Source organism: Ptychodera flava (genome assembly GCF_041260155.1).
Source record: "Ptychodera flava strain L36383 chromosome 23 unlocalized genomic scaffold, AS_Pfla_20210202 Scaffold_23__1_contigs__length_28996876_pilon, whole genome shotgun sequence".
NCBI lineage: Eukaryota > Metazoa > Hemichordata > Enteropneusta > Ptychoderidae > Ptychodera > Ptychodera flava.
The window spans coordinates 5628305-5645399 of record NW_027248277.1 but is presented as its reverse complement, the minus strand read 5'-3'; the positions used below and the strand labels follow the sequence as shown (position 1 = coordinate 5645399).

Sequence of the window (17095 nt, the reverse complement as noted above, 5' to 3'; positions counted from 1 at the left end):
TTGTTGGCGATGACGCAGCCATAATCAATACTTATCGTTTTTTATGCCTTGTTTATATGTTGTCGAAACCGGAGAAGATGTACCATTGAAAATATTTCCAATATGTCAGGAGTTCTCCAGATATCAAACAAATAATGCCAAACCTAAGTGTAAAGATATCCATTGGAAAAACAGCTGTTTGCTTTTCAAAGGGCTCTCACACTGGGCTGTAATTACCAAATATAACATTTAAGAGATAATTAACGCGAGTACTAGGTGTTAACTTCTATCGCACTGGCTAAAATAGAATCGCTTACCCTTCAAATGAAAAAACTCACAAAATACGGATCCTATTAGATGATGATTTAAAGTGGCATCAGGGTTCATCCAAGTTATTTAGGTTTTTGTGTTTTTCGTCTCGTCAAAATAAGGCAGACACGGCGGATACCAGGGTACCTTCTAAATAAAACCGCATTTATGATCCCATTTTTCAATTTTCAATTCGATATTTTCGGCTACTGACAGAAAGACTGAATATAGTTCGTTTAAAGAAACAGTAGCCTTAAAGTTTGCTTCTCCCTTTATGGCGAACAGAATGTACACTTTAAGACATCCCATGGCAACTTTTAAAATTACACAACACGCGAAAATCACCGAAAATCACGCGAAAATCACCCTATTCCTTATTTCTTAATATGTTCGTGGTTCGACATTGTTGTATTCTCTTTAACTTGACTGTGTGTGACTCACAATTTTGTTGTAGTCGTCTGTTCGGTTTTGTTACACAGTTCATCTTGGCGGTAAGCTGCGAGATGGAATGTTTCTGGAAGCCATTCTCAATATGCACCTCATTCTCCCTCCGACCTGGGAGGTTTTCCTCCGCCCTCCTCCAAAAGCCAGAATTGGCGGGCAATTCATCATATGCTGACAGACGATCTCTCGTTTGTGGAATGGTTTTTATATTCATGGCGGCGATGATGAGGCCCCGAGATGACTTCTGGTATCTTTTTTGGGAAGAATTTGATGGCCTGTCCCACCAGGGAGCCGCGACACTGCAAATTGTTTCGTTTTCCGCGATATCACTGGCAACATACATTTATGGAAAATGTCCTACTTTGAGTTTTAGCTTTTGAGTGGATTTGGCGCTAAAGAGATTTTCTGCGCAATCAAGTGGGCAAAAGGTCGCTGCATGTACACGCATGTGGCTCAACCCATCCTGTTTTTAAGTTAATAGTGGCACAAATTTGAACTGTTGGTTTGAAAAACCGGGTTTTCTGTAAGGTGTTCATTGAAGGAGACGGTAAGCATTTTCATATCACTTGCTTAATATGAGCAGCAAAATGAGAATTAAAAATTCAAGAATGTAAATTTCCGCGACGAGTATTCGAAACGTCCGCAGAACCTTTGCACAATTTTCAACCCGGTACACGTTGTTTCCGTCCAATTAAACTATGCGTATTGTAAATCATTTAAGCGTAGAATACTTCTTTTTTTTCCCTGAATTGGTAACGCGTCGATCAAATTAACGAAAAGTGACGATTTCTCGAAATGGTATGTTATTTTCTTTATAATTCAAATACCACGACTTCCGTCCCTGTTCAAACTTCCGAACGGGAAACGGTTTTACATCATTGGGCAAGATTTCTCTTCCGCGCCAAGAGCAATTTGCATATCAATTAGTCTGAGCAGAGAGGGAGCTTCATAGCGCTGTGTGAGTGACAGGGTTAATTAAAGTGATGAAGACAAACTCAGAAAGACGGATAACAAGGGTATGATGGAAGGTGAGAAATCTGCCCGTTCAATCGCGCCGCAAGGACAAAGGGGTTACTCAACTGTGTACATTTCATTAATATTCAAGTTTTTAATTACTGATTATGTGGTAATTGCCGTGCCTAATTGCAGTTACATGCTAACGAGATGCTAATAATGCATTATCTAGGGTAGCATTTGTCTCATCTTCTTGTAATCCCGTTAGAAACACAGGCCGGACAATAAGAAACTTTTTTTTCCGCAAAACAACCCGCTTGTCGCACGATTGATCCTAGCGGTGGGAAAACTCTTTGGTGAGGATTAACATTGGTCCTAGACTCGTATTCGCTTTGTTATTAAAAAAACTTGTCATTTTGGAAGAGAAACATGTCTGTTACCAAGTTTTGTGTCAGCTCCCCTAAACTGAATGTTAATATTTCGACCTACCTGGATTGAAATCTATCCAGATTGTAAATGCATATAATCATTTGATTTGTGACGAATTCGTACACTCTGGTAGTATCCACATTCGTATGTATGCGTTCGTTCTTCACACAAATTTTGAAAACTGTCTCATCAGCACCCTTTTGCGGCAGTCACTTTTTGTCGGCTGACGTCCATCTGAAAGAGTATACCCTAGTAAGACAGGTTCAAATGAGTCGAAAACACTTTTGAACCTCTGTATAGCGTACTCGACAACAAAATTCCAACTCATCACTCATTTGAAACTCTTGTCAAACTTTCGCCTCTCTCAAATGATAGCTTACTGGGAAGTCTGCTTGGCGACTAGTTACAAAATACTTAGAGCGATTCCAGGTATCCTTGATCGTAAACTTGATGAATTTTACACAAAGGCGAGTTGAATTTAATTGCTTAAAACCATACAGCTGTTCATGAGTCCGGTATTTATATAGATGCTAATTAAATTGTAAACGAGACTTACTTTCTAGAACAGATAACTTTATCCCAATAAATATTCAAGTCAGACATTCGGCTTAGTTACTATGTCTTCAATTTGCAACCCCACACTCCGACGAAGAGCGATGTTACAGGAGGCTCTTTGCATGTTTGGTTGTTTTAGTTTTGTTTGCTTTTGGTCAAATATATCACGTTTTATCCCTCGTTTTATATTTCTGCAGTCGTCACAATGTCAAAGACACGCTTTAGGGAGGTAAAAGAGTACAAAAATGCAGCAAAGGCGTCAAATCTCAATGTTCACTTTCCCGGAGAGCTACAAAACTCCCATCGTTGAAAATTTGAATTCACTTTTGATTATGCATATGGCTTGTGGCAAAAATACAAACATAGTAGCGGACGACAAGTTGCAATCCGGAACAAGATTTCTCTCCATTTTCAAAATGGCGACTCTGTCAATAAATATTCGTTGTCTGTCTTAACATGAGCGTGCTCAATTCTCTTGATTTATATTAATTGTTGTGTTTCATCTTTTAACGCGCATTTGTCAAGCTCTGGGTCTCTGACAATTTCAGGTCTTCTGTTGAACGTTTTAAAGTTCTCACCAGACGAGGGAAAAACGTCTATAGCTGCCATAATAACGACGAAATAATTGGTTAATGACTTTTAAAAAACCGGGAGTAAATTTACAAGCGCATTGGCACTTGATGCACGCATGAGGGACATGACATTTCCAGTCATGAAAAAGGCAAACTGTGATCCCTGTAGGCCCCTCTGCTTCTGGTTGTATATTTTAGTATATGCCATCATATTAGTTGTTGAAATGATATTAAGTATTGACTTCTAGTGTGTCGTCTGACTGTGGAAATTATGGAATAAAAAGAAAACATTGGCTCGACTGTACCTTGATTTGCGACCTATAAGGCAGGAAGTAAGCACTAAGTAGAGCACATTTTTCAAAGCAACGGTGTTGAGGCTTTTGATATACAGTGTCAATGTTTAGATGTAGGTCACCATTTCAGGAACGAGAGCCAATTCCCGCACAAAGTTCGTCAGACACTTTTTGAATATTTGTGACGATAACTGGTTGGTTTTAGTCGAGAATTGTCAAACATTGACCGATGGGAATATTTGTTCCAAAATTTATATGCGTTGGTCGGTAATCTTGCCAAAGCTTTCAAAATTCGTTTTCTATCGCCGTGACGGCAACGTCTGCTATTGGGCAAGGTTCAACAGAGCAAGCGAATAAATTTCACATCTTGGAGACACCCTATTTTGTTACAAATGCGTTGTTGGGAGGTGTTTGACCGGCATTTTGACGTGAGGAACATGCAATGAAAGGGAAAGACAGGGATTTTATTGGTAACTGTTTCATGGACTTGCAAAAGCGCTCCGAACACACCTGACCGTCCACTTTCAATAACTTGGACCTGAAGAATGAAACTCTTTTGAATAACTTTGGGGGTCTCGAGGCAAAGCCCTTTCCGTGGCGATCAGCGTAGTCACGTTTATGGTCAAAGTTAGGGGAACCAAAGTGCGTCCAAAGTTAAACGGGCAAGACTATTTTTACTAGGTGAAAGTGTAATATGTCAGAGCCATATCCAGCCGAGACTTCTGTGGAATTCGGACAACATGAAATTATTCAGGCACCCACGCCCGGGCAAATGAGTTTATTTGTCTAACATACCAGCACTTGATGCAGCTAGGTTGTCGAAGTTACCAAACTACATGGCGTGGGGCCCAGTAGCAGAATCATCGTGCGATACAGCATACGACTACCCGGTGATGAGATCTTAATGATGAAGGAAACTGCAACTTCAAAATTGAATAATTTAGCCATAAACATTTGGTAATTGTGTTCTCATAACAAGCCATCTATACCAGTCTGTGCATGTTGCGTAATGTTTGACATAGTGGCGTTCACTGCCGCCCAAAACGGATCAGCTGCAAGTCGGTGCTACATGGACCGAGACGGCATCCTGATTGAACGGAAATTGTCAGAAACGATGTTTATCACTGCTGATCAAAGCCAATCGAGAAAATTCAGGAACAGTTTCTGGCGAGAGACTTGACTTGTTTCCTTAAACAGTGTTTGATTAGATTGTTCGATCGTGAACACGCTTAAAATCACAAACACCGAGAAAATCATAGTTTAAGGTTTACACTAAGTTACAAACTATTACAGCTCATATCGTAAGCGGATCGACTAAATCTAACCAAGTGACAACTTCTGGTCTGTTTTGAGATGAACTTTCGCTCCTACGAGATGAAACTAAACGATCAATTTGCATTTCAGCACGAAAACAACTTCGTCTCTAGCCCAGACAAGGACATCGGGACTTTGTGTCTTCTGCGGCTGCCGCAACCAATAAAAATCGTCGTATAAACCTAACCTGATCCTTCTTTCATTGTTTTTTATATTTTTTTCTTTCGGTGAATGGTTTAAACTGAACCCACCACAATGTAAATCCGGTCATCTTGAACCAAACGGAGCGAGGGAAATCGAGATCTAGCCACCAAAAAGTTAAGTTTTGAACGAGGCGCAGTCTGCAAGTCTGTTTGACTGTTGGTTCTCGTTGCTTTGTGCCAGTCCTAATTTAGAGAGATCCTTTCCTTTTGAACCAAAATTAGTAACCAACGCAAGGAGTCAACCCATGAGTCATCTATAATTTTTCACTTTTTATCCAAATTTGCATCAAACCTGTCGTCTGGCGCTGAAAACTGGTTAGCACATGTTTCTATTCAGTCGAATATTGCTCCACCGACAAGCAATCGATTTTTGGAGTCTCTGGCATGCAATCTTTTACGACATGCGTCGGTGTGTGTGTTTTGCCAAGATGGTTAGCAGCCTATGTTCACTCGCTGCTGTTTTTCTGAGGTAAATTGTGTTGTCGTCCTTCTACATAGATGCGAGCGGTCCATAAAGCACGTGTTTAGGGTTGTTACGAGCTACCGGAGACTACGTCTGTTTGGGAATAGACTAAACGACTTTTCCGTGTGCTCGTAGCATTGTCTACTTTTCTCGCCACTTACACAATCCCACAATCACTGTTTTGTGTCGGCAGCCTTTCTTGAGATTCCGAAGTGAAAGCTAATACGACGATGTGTTCCCAGCAGAGCAGTGGCAGTAATTCCAACATAAAGAAACTGACAAACGAATGCCGTTTGCTCTTATCACAGAAGTGCCGGGGTATTCTGCCGAACTATTCAAACACTCCCTAGAAATGTTCAGGGAATAATTCCCTCGCTCATCTGGGGTCATAAAAAGGAGTTGAAAAATAAGACTGACAATTTACCGGTTAATTTTATAATACTCAGCTTCAGAGCTATTGTAGAAGAGAATACAGATTAATGTCTGTTGTGACTTGCATAGCCCCTGACAAGCCCGCCTTTGTTTTGTTTTTAGAGTCGTTTCTCGTCGAGTAAACGGCCAATGATGTAACTTCATACCATGCAAGCCAACGGTCCTTCGATTCTATTGCATCGTCATTACGAAAACAGGGATGTTTTGCTCTGTCAGGGGGGAAGAAATCGTTCGAAAATCAACCACCCCTTCACAATAGCTGCCCTGAAAAAAGCCGCCCAGGAAAATCTGCGTTCCATTCTACGCGAGTAAGGGCAATTTAGCCCAGTTGTGACATACCGTATTAAAGAATATATGGTTCAATGTAGAGATGTAAGATATTAAGCAAATTTTGGTTGGCGAGATTTTCTAGATGCAAACAAATTAGTAGATTTCGTTCGTTCCCGCGCAGACGACACCGCGAAAACTCGGGATGTTGATCGTCCTTCCATATTATCTGCTATTTTCAATTGCAGTGCTCAACATACTTACACTTGTTGCAATTTGTTTGTACTTTGAACTACAAAAATTGCACTTGTCGGCTTCAGAAAAGGCCTACCGAGAGATCTGCAAGGTTATGTCTGATTATTGTCGGGCAAAATTTCGAGGTAACACGAAGTAAACGGCTGGAATTTAACGAGGGCTTCTTCTCTGAAACACAACCGCCGATCTTTTTATGAGCAATGACTGTCTGTCGTCTGCGCCGTGGTCCTCTCCTCGAGCGGGCGATGAACAAATATGCGGTTAGACATCGTCAACGACCTGTACTCCACAACGTCGTTAAAAACATATATTCTCCGACCAAAATCAATCTATCCATGGCAAATAATACTACAATAACGTATTGAGAGATCTGACAACCAAATTATGACGTGGTTTGTCACGCCACCAGCCTGTTTACGGGCAAGATATGAACACACGCCGATCAACCCGAGTGTAGAGCAGGCGAACAGCGCTCCGCAGAGCAAACACCGACCTGATGTTGTGGCTACTTTCATCGGCATTAACGAATTCTTTGGTTTGAATTAACATGAACCTGGCGCTACTTTGTTGTCAACAACACACTAGAAATTTTGAGAAAGCTGACATACTCTAAAATCTACCATTATACTCTCCTTGTTTCGTTATCAGGCTTGCGGGGTCAGAATAGGGTACGTCCGCGCGCGAATTATTACCTATATTTTCTCAACTCATTGCGACTGTTAACTGGCCTGCAATATCGACTTAATTCGAACTACCATTCCTTGTAAATATTTTTTTGGCTGAAATCTCTCCCGTCGACGCGCTTTTCTCGATCTACCTGAGGAAAATTCGTTCACTCGTTGAATTTAGCGAGTATATTGTAGTCAGTACATTGAACGGCTTGTAAAACAAAACGAACTGCTCAAAACGCTTATCGATGTGTTCGTGTACGGGAGGGTGGTGTTTGCGAGTTCGTCGACAAGAGTAAGTTATTGAATATCTTGACTTTATCCTAAGCTTTGTGATAAAAAGGTACCAGTGTTCGAAAGTTTTCTAAGATTTGACTTTTCCTCGCTATCAAGGGTCGTGATCAAGCTGTGTAGTGAAAACACGGTAATAGCAGCCATTCTGCAAATATTTTCTTGAGACGGGGGCCAGATATCGTTGACGGTGAATTCAAACAGAAGTTAGTCAGAAGCGCCAGGGAAATATGTAAATATTGACCATCATGCTGGTAACTAGCAACCGTACGGTCATAAACCAATTTAATTTTTGCATAATTAATTGATTTCGGTCCAATCGTAATGCAACGAGTTAAAGTGCCAAAGTTGGCCTGGCGCGAAGAGAATTTTGATGGAATTCAGAATAGTTTCTTGGAAGCTTAAAATTAATAATCTCGTTTGACATCCCTTCAACTTGCAGACGTCTTCATCGACTTTGAGCTACCAAAGTTTATCCTATTTACATATTGGTATAAGTATAGCGGTATTGTTTACCAGACAAATGCAATAATCAGGCGTTCGGACCGGTTTTATTTCTCAAATGGCCGAAAGACAAACTTTAGCGCATATATATCGAATTCCGCGCTCTTAATCAAAGCTGCCGACACGATGGAAAACTAAGAAAACAGCTTGCGGGTGGAAATATCTTGATATCGTCTGATTGTGCTGTTTCCACAATAAAATCAGAGGACCCTTGTTTTCAGACACGACAAAAAGTCACTGGAAGCCCGAAGGTATGATTATTCACGTGTTCAACATGACAAACGACATGAGTAGGGGGAAAATGGTTGTGAGCAGCAGTCAAAAAGTTGACACAGCTTCTATAGTGAGGAACGATATCACATTTACCGCCAATTTTCTTAGATTTTGTGACGAACGCCAGTGCACGACACTGCTGTCAAATTGTTGTTAGACATTTTTAAAATGAATTCATAAACAACCGAAACAGGTTATGCCCCTTAGCGAGCTATTTTACGGCATTGCGACAAAAACGCCGCATTTCGACTGAGAGTGAAAAATACCCATTCACGAAAACGAGTACAATAGGGCCAGTGGGCGCCTGAGCCGACTGACGGCAGACCGCTCTCTAGCGGTAGAATTTGTAGAATGGAGTGCGTCACGCATAAAGCCTCGCATGGGATCGTTTCAATGACAAGTTCTTTACCGGACGATGGCTCAATCATGACAGAAGTCTCCCGAAAACATCAATGTGACCAGCATTTCGTCTTCTCTAAGCGACTGTCACAGCTCTCAGTTACCACATATTCGTTTGACTTTTCGACCGGGCCAAGTTCACTGCCCCGCAAGCAAGTTTTGAAAAATCGGTGCCCTGTCAGTTTAAAATAATGCTGACGTGGCCATGCCTACCTTTTTATGATTCCATATTCGGCCCAAAAAGTGTTTTGGAAATAATTGATGTCCCGCACAGGCTTGGGTTGTATATGAAAAAAGTTGGATGCGATCATATATCCTTGTCCGCCATTGGCTATCCCTACAAGTGAATTAGTCGGCAGCGCGTCCGGCCAGTGTGGGTACTTGTCCCAACCGGGGAAAAATACTAAGCCTTTATTCAACCGGAGCCAACATTTATGAATCTATAATAAAAAATAAGAGCGGGAAGCATTTCCAAGTTAACGATATGGAGGGGAAAGTGTTGGAATTTACGAGTCAGGGAAATACTGGCTTTACTTTGAAAGTAAATTAGTTATAGTGTTATTGTGGGCGTCGGCCATTTTGAAATATAACATTTCATGTGTGATTATTGGATGATTTTCATCACGTGACACTATTTGACAATTATTCTGTTCTGTTTTATGCAAATATAGGGTCATATACAGTTTTATCACTGGGGGCATTCAATTGACTGGCCTGGCCATCGTGAAAATACGACCGACATAAAAAATGACAACTACTTCTGCGTTTTGTGTGAATTCGCTGATCAGTTCGGAAGAAAGCGGGGGTCTGTTGAGGAGTCCGCCGGACACGGCGCAGACGATCGATTCGAAATGTGGCTTGCTGATCCCGAAATCTGCGGACTCGATGTCGGCGTCGCAGAGTATGAACATGCATCCAAGTTCAGGAAATATGTACCCGACGACAGGCGAGCAGAATACGTACACAACGAACGCGTGGTACTATCCCAGCACGGAGCAGAACTACGCATCTATGGCAGCCGTCAGCGGCCTCCATGAAGAGTACGAGACTAACCCATACGGTTTCATCGGCTCACAGAAAAATTATGATTCTTCGCTTATGACGTCCAACTCCAATTTCTATCCGTTCAGCGCCAGACAGAGTTACGACCGGTATCACGCTAACGGTTACTCGACGACCAACGGGTCAGCAATTCACCACGTGGACTTTCATAACAATTTCAAATACAACTCCCTAGCGCAGAGGCAGCGATACTCAGGCTACACATACGAGAACGCTAACTCGTACTCCACGTCCCCGTCATCGGCGTGCAGACTACAGCAGAACTCGAAAACATCGAGCAACATCGCTGCAACCAGTCCCACGAGCACTGGAAGTGGGAGTCACTCGCCAGCCAAGAGCGACGGCAGCACGAATGGCACCCAAAACACCACAAACAACAACAACTCGACTACCACAAGCACAAAAACCGAGGGTGAGTGTTACACATTAATTATTCTATTGCAGTTTTCTGTCCCGTCTCACTTAGCCATTGACATTTTTATGTGTCCATGCCTCATTTTATGTATTCCCTTTATTCGGTTGCCCTGCACTTAACTACCCGAGTCGACTCGTTTCACCGGGCCCCGTTTGAATTAACAGCAGACCGTACGCATCGAACAATCTCCGTCCTTACTCACGGCTGCAAAATTTACAGTCTGTAATCTGCTAAGGCAAATATCAAACTCCAACAATACCCGGCGTACGCGTTTTTTTTTCTTTCTACCGGTATAGTGCAGACAGCAATGCCGTATATTCTGAACCTGATAGGGGCGTTCCGCCTACAACATTGCAGGCTTCGTGTTTACCTATGAAAGATGCGAGAAAAAGTACAATTCTCGGTGGCACAAATTCAACCAGGGCCTTAACTGCCTGGCAAGTATGTGAGATATTCCTGAGTAACGTCTTTATTGCCCCATCTTATGTAATTTCCAGAAATAATGAGAGCAGCTGCAGTTTGCTTGTATGCATAGTGGCCCTAGTGCACAGTACGACCCCGGTTCCATCATTTCTATACGTGGAGTACAGACCTACCCTGCCCTCATGTTATTTGTCACCGCGCGCAGCCACGCTTACGATGTTGTCACATTTTGTCGGTCGTCAAAAATAAAGCGCGCGATTGTTCCAACTTATTGTCGCGATTGATTCCTTTCAACGTTCTTTGTTATGAAATCGAAAAATGATGGCATTGAATGCTTCGTGCTCCGTATGTGCTCACTGTTAGATTGGCACTATATCCCCAAACAGGCAAACCGAACAGTATAGAGTGCGAGGGAGGAGAGTCCCGCTCGCGTCGGGATTTGTATTTACACCAGTCTTCTTCGTATATTGCATTTAATGCGTTGATATGCCCTCGTATTATTAAAAGAACGGTGACTTTGCACCAAAATACTTGAATAACAAAACGGATTTTACGTTATTTTTTTGTATCCAATTCGAACCGCCGAAACGTGCATTCAAGTGTATAGATAACTGTCAAAATTTGTCTACATTGGGATTCTAGTTCAGAAGGGTCCATGTGGCTATTGCAAGTCATCTGCCATTTAATACATTGAAACAGTTACAAATTGTTAAAAATCGCGTGTTGAGCATGTGTGCTTCTACTGTATTATCGCAGATAATGACAGAACGGGTCACCGTTAGGAAAATGGCTGTGTCACAGTGAATGTACAGACTGATATTGAGCTGGCTTGTCCAGCATTGTTAACGTTAATGGCCGATTACACCAAAAGTCAGAAATGCAAAGTTTTTTTGCTGGCTTCAATCCTTTCTGTGCGGAACAAAACAAAATCAGCCGATTCATTCTACGAGCCGAGCATAGAAATTCGCCAGGCGTCGCATTATTTTCCGTTACTGAAGTGACCTAACGACAGACTCCTCACGTGTTACAGAAACAAAAGTGTACCCTTGTACGAGAACAGATTGCGAAAACAAATACGTCAACTCAATAAAAATGGCGGATAGAAGAATTAGCAGGTGCAGAAGCCCTTTTCGGTAATACTTTTGACTACTTCCAGACCCGTGTAAAGCAGTTTAATTAGAGCAATTAACTTGATTAATCTACCTGTTTTATCGAAGTGGGTAATTTGATTAAGAGCGGTTCCTTTTCAACTGTGCCATTAAACACAAGGACAGACATACCAAGTTTGTCGAAGCCTAAATAAATTGCAAATTGGATCTGGCGACTGATGTAACAGACGAAGGGTGCATGAAATCACTTCATTGTCTTACGACAAGTACAGCCCGGCCACTTGCAATGAAAACAAACAACTGGGAGAGATCTGTTTTTGTTAATTATACCGACAACATTCCCGACTAAAAGTTATCTCTACCCGCACGTTTTACACTTTGATCGTCCCACTACTGGGCATTTAAATTAAGGCATCAGGTTCTTGAAAGAATTACATATTTAAGCCGCTTACTTTTTCAAAACATCTCGTGGCTGTATTATCATTATATGTGGATATACTGTGTTAAGGGACGCGCTGTAATAATTTCAAACTTTTTTGTAAGGACATTAGCAGATATGTGGCAGTTCAGAGGTTACAATTTGGCAAATAGTTGGCTGTTGTTAAAAGAAGTAGGTATAATTCGATCTGTACACGTCTCCTATTTTAAGGAGGAGAGAGAGAGAGAGAGAGAGAGAGAGAGAGAGAGAGAGAGAGAGAGAGAGAGAGAGAGAGAGAGAGAGAGAGAGAGAGAGAGTGTGAGTGAGTCGAATTGCTAGTTATAATTTATCGAGTCCTCTTGTATTTTAAGTTTTGAACAGAGGCTCAGACGCGTAACTCGGATGTTTGTTCTGGAGCGTTTGATTGAGTTTGTCTGGCTTTGGAAGGAGATCATTGGAAAAATCATAGTCCGAAATTCTACCAAATAAATAAGTTTGTACGCGAGAGCGACCTGATACCAGAACAGAGGTTAATTCGTTGTCTAATAGACGTAATCGCACAGGAGATTTGGACCCACAGGGCAATAATTGTGAATTATTGACCCGGGCTACTGCGTGTATTACGCTTTTTCAGTCTACCAAAACTAGTGTACATAGTAACGTTTTACACGGAACTGTCTGTTACGGTAGTTTTGTCAGCATCAGTCGCCTTTCTCTGCCAGTCACTGCAACACACTGGTTAGGGTTAATGCCTTAATCTTTGAAGTTCAATCTGGAATTAAGATTTACTTTGAATTTAGACAAGAAGATTTACCAAATTACTAAAAATCTTTATTTATTCTTTAAAGACAGTCAGGGTTCCAGCATGTTTAACTCCAATTCTGTGGCATCTTGCTGTTACCCACTTTTATACTGCCTCCATTTTAGTCAAGTTTTCGCGTCTCTCGTTATTGTTGGTTCTGGGATAGTCGCACACTCGGAAAAGTCAGAGAATAAGCTAGAGTTTAGCAAACTTCCCTCACTGATGTAATGTTATACGCTTGCACACTTTTGAAATACAGAAATGGTGCAAAAAACGCAGCGTTTAAGTAGATCTTCAGTGAAATAAGTAAGTTTATTGGCACAACAGTACACCAAGTAACTCAATAGAAAGTTCTAACTTTATTTTGTCAAGATCCTGTGAAAATAAGTTCGTTCTTAACTTAAACCAAGACAACTCTACCGAGCTAATGATTGCACAAATCGATAAGTTCAACATGTTCGGCCATGTTTGGTCGCAAACTCTAAGTATTAAATCGATACAAAGCCGTCATCAAGTCGAAACAGTAAGATCTTTTCTTAAAACTATTTCAATCGATGCCTTCTCTCGGGGGAATTTTTAAAAATCCACTTGATGTATGTCCCAGATCGACGTCATAATTATGTTTTGTTACGGTAAATCTTAGATGTAAATCGAAATCCCAGGGTACAATTTACTCTTACATAATCTGCCTGTGTTTTGATTTCATGGCAGACATAAAAAGTTAGTGCTTTGGACAAAGTTTTGGTCTACCGTTTAGCTAAACTGAGAACAGCATTTGTAGGAGACTATTTTTGTCTCTATTATTCAGAAGTGAGAGGATGCCTTCATAAATACTGGAAAAACTTGAGTGACGGGGTTTTGATTACGCCATGAACAAATCCGAAACGCCTCTTAGTATGTATTACCGGAATGCAGGCTATCTGTTATTCAAAATTCATGTATATGGCTATTCAACGGTGATTATGCTTCCCGCGGGAATACGCGGAAATGACATCATACTTAGAGCGCAGACGATATTATGGGGAAAAAATCGAGGAGAGTTTTACGGAGGGACGTGTTACGTGGGTTGTAAGCTGGGCCATTCTGACCTTGTCGACTGGAGTGGTCTTGCTGCTTCACCAGTTCTAACGACATCATAGTTCCGAAGATTCATAGCTCCAGTCGGGTGTTCACACTTTGATCTCGTACCGACAAGGAAATAATACATATTTCACCGTAAATCGTTTTGCCAGTATGCATTGTCAGTGAAGCTAAAGCTGGCCAATATTTTAAGCTATTGTTCGGGCAGTCTGGGAGACGCTTTGATTTTTCCCGCCCTAAAGATTTCGTCGTGCGGTACCATTTTTCGGTGAAATTTGTCAAATTTTTGGCGGGAATAAATTAAAATCTACTACTATAGATTGGCGGGACCGTTTTCAGAGTGTGGTTGTTCAAATTTTATAATTTACGACCAAAAGATGTTTCAGAACTCCCGACCGATTGTCTCAATCGGTTAACTGGGAGGACACGATGGTTTCGCCAGAGTGCTCACCCGTGTTAGTGGTAATCGTTGTCGCTGATTGAGTGCTATATTAAGATCAACAACAAAATGTAAGGCTCGGCAACGAAATGCAATTATGAGGCGAGGTACACCTAAGCCAGGATTCGCCTATCTTAATGATCTTCCTACATCACAAATCTACCCTTCGAATTGCTTTAATTTGTCTTAATATCAGCTCTAATTATCTTCAAATTATACAGACAGATTGACTTGATAGAGTCCCAGCCCCATCCACTAATGGATTAAGAATGCGTTTTGTAAAATTGGATTTCAAAAACAAATTCATCACAGTTCCATCCTGGCGTTCATTTGTCTTATTTTTTTAATTTCGCTTTCATTTATCAGAAGGCTGCTACTACCTTTTTTCCATTGTTAAGTCGTCTTCATGCTCCGCTTTCCTGAACTGTGATCAATCATGGCTCTGTTACCCGAGCACATTTTCCCGAGGATGGAAAAATCCATTTCAAAGAACCATTACACTTCGAGAGAAGCGGCCACTTTTCATCGCTGACTTCTATGCTGAAAATTTGATGTGCACTATTTTGGCGCGAGACAGGCAAAGCAAGAGACACACTAGCAAACGAAGAAAAATCGTGGAGACAGATTGGGCGCGAGAAAAAAGCGCAAGACAAAGAATATTTGCCGAGAGATTGAGTTATGAAGTGTACAGAGGTCGACGTATTAATGTAAAATTATTACACAAGGGCATTTGGGAGATGTATTTTCGTTCACGAGGATACGTTAATTAAGAAGCCCGTGACGAAAATACGAGAAGAACACGTTCCCGCGCTCTCCACGTACGATTTCACTTTACGGCGTGGCCCCGTAATCCATTTTAAACTATTACACCAGTGTGTATAAACGGACGACGTCTCTCCACGAGCTTTTCTCATGACTGAAAACAAATGGCACAGCTGTATAGGATCACCCATGAACTTGAATATCATCAATGCATGGTATGATGTGAGTGTCAAGTGTAATTTTTCTGTACTTGTCACGCAAGTTGCAGTGTAATAGTGTAGGTAGTACAGTCACACTAACCCCCAATAGTTCCGTTAGGTTCCTGAAATCATGGTACTCAGGTTTCTCTTTTTTGTTGCAACTCGGTGTGTTAACGTTATGTTTTGCAAAACTCTCGGTCACAATGTTTCCGGACACCTACAGGAAGGAGGAATTTCTGAAATAGTAAACAATAAACAATTTACCAAAGTTGTCCGAAAAGTGAACATTTCCCCTAACTTTGCCCTTTTCATTTGACAGAAATTTGCGTGAAGGTTGTACAGTGTCGTCGCTTTGGCTTACTTGGCATTGTTTGAAATCATGGAAACTCAGAAGTTATGAATTGAGTCCAAATAGGCCTAATGGCAGACACTTCGATCCTAATATTATACCATATCACACAATACACAGGGACAGTCACGTGACCAAGCAGCCAGACTTTTTTTTGCATACTAGGATTTTGAAGCGAAACACTGCGTCGATCATGTATTTATGAATGTAGAGCCTCGCTTCATCTCATCAGACCAGATAACATACAATCACACCATAATGATTTTCGCCAAACAATGCAACATGTTCAAACCCAATATTGCACAATTCAAACCGTATGACGTCATTTATGACATGTCTTGTCGTGTATCGTTGTCGGTATGTAGGATGATACAAAGGCAATTTACGCAATCCTCTGAGGTGTGACGATGAGGGCAGGGGCCTTTCCGTGGTCTATCGAATCTAAAAAACTAAACTTCTCAGAACGTTTGCCCTCTGACAAGGCGCCATGACTACCAAACGTTGTCCGTCAGAAATAAACTTCTTCGCTTGGAAATTGTAAACATGTAACATGATGGGTCCGCTGCCCATGCGCGTGTTTCTTCGTGCCGCACGGTCACAGGGCTGCATGACGTCACACTGTTTACCTTCCGTGAGTGTGTATCAAGGTAAAGAAACGGGGACGCAGATTTTGCTCGCTAATTCATCGTATTAATACAGGTCAAGATTAGCTCGACCCCTTTGCCCATCAATCATATCAGCCGTTCTATCAACATCTATTCTAACACCGCGGCGGAACTTTTAATGGGATCCATCAGCGACTTTTCATCCTTCCTTGATCGTCGCTAGAATTGTGTAAATATTGCCGCTAGTTTCTCATTATATATATATATATATATATATATATATATATATATATATATATATATATATATATATATATATATATATATATATATATATATATATATGTAATATATTGACTCAACGCTCTGCTTTAGCATCGAGCACTGTAATTTCCCACAAGGACATCTTCATACTTATATATATATATATATTATATATTATATATATATATATATATATATATATATATATACATTGTATACATTTTGTGTATATATATACATATATATGACATATACATATGACATATATATATATATATATATATATATATATATATATATATATACACCCTATGTATCTTATATACATTTCAATCGTAGGAAAAAAAGAAGACATGCTCACGTAGACTAATTTTTCACTTGTGAAACGACAGCACTACAAAGTTCAGTGCGAATTCCCGCTCTATCGCATAGCGTTTGACACTGACATGCGCAGATGGAGCAATTATCGACCGAGACGTGGACGTAATGTGACTATCGTCCGCGCAGAACACAATTCCATATTGTCAGGCAGCGTTATGACGATATATTTATGACCCCAATGA

The 17095-nt window shown here is 41.0% G+C and overlaps 1 protein-coding gene and 1 long non-coding RNA gene across 7 annotated transcripts in view; one reads left to right on the top strand and one right to left on the bottom strand.

Moving 5' to 3' along the window:
- Positions 1 to 17095, bottom strand: part of LOC139124070 (uncharacterized) — a 73196-nt gene that overhangs the window by 17642 nt on the left and 38459 nt on the right. The window contains exons 2-3 of the long non-coding RNA XR_011549857.1: positions 8818 to 9044; positions 2176 to 2349 (exon numbers count right to left, since the gene is read on the bottom strand). This is a non-coding gene — a long non-coding RNA (uncharacterized lncRNA). The remainder of the gene's footprint in view (positions 1 to 2175; positions 2350 to 8817; positions 9045 to 17095) is intronic.
- LOC139124066 (homeobox protein Hox-A10-like) overlaps positions 1 to 17095 on the top strand; it is a 100975-nt gene that overhangs the window by 80729 nt on the left and 3151 nt on the right. For all 6 annotated transcript variants that reach the window (XM_070690196.1, XM_070690192.1, XM_070690197.1 and 3 more), the window contains one exon: positions 9276 to 10078. In XM_070690196.1, coding sequence (XP_070546297.1) covers positions 9352 to 10078 — 727 coding nt within the window. In that variant the 5' untranslated portion in view covers positions 9276 to 9351. The remainder of the gene's footprint in view (positions 1 to 9275; positions 10079 to 17095) is intronic.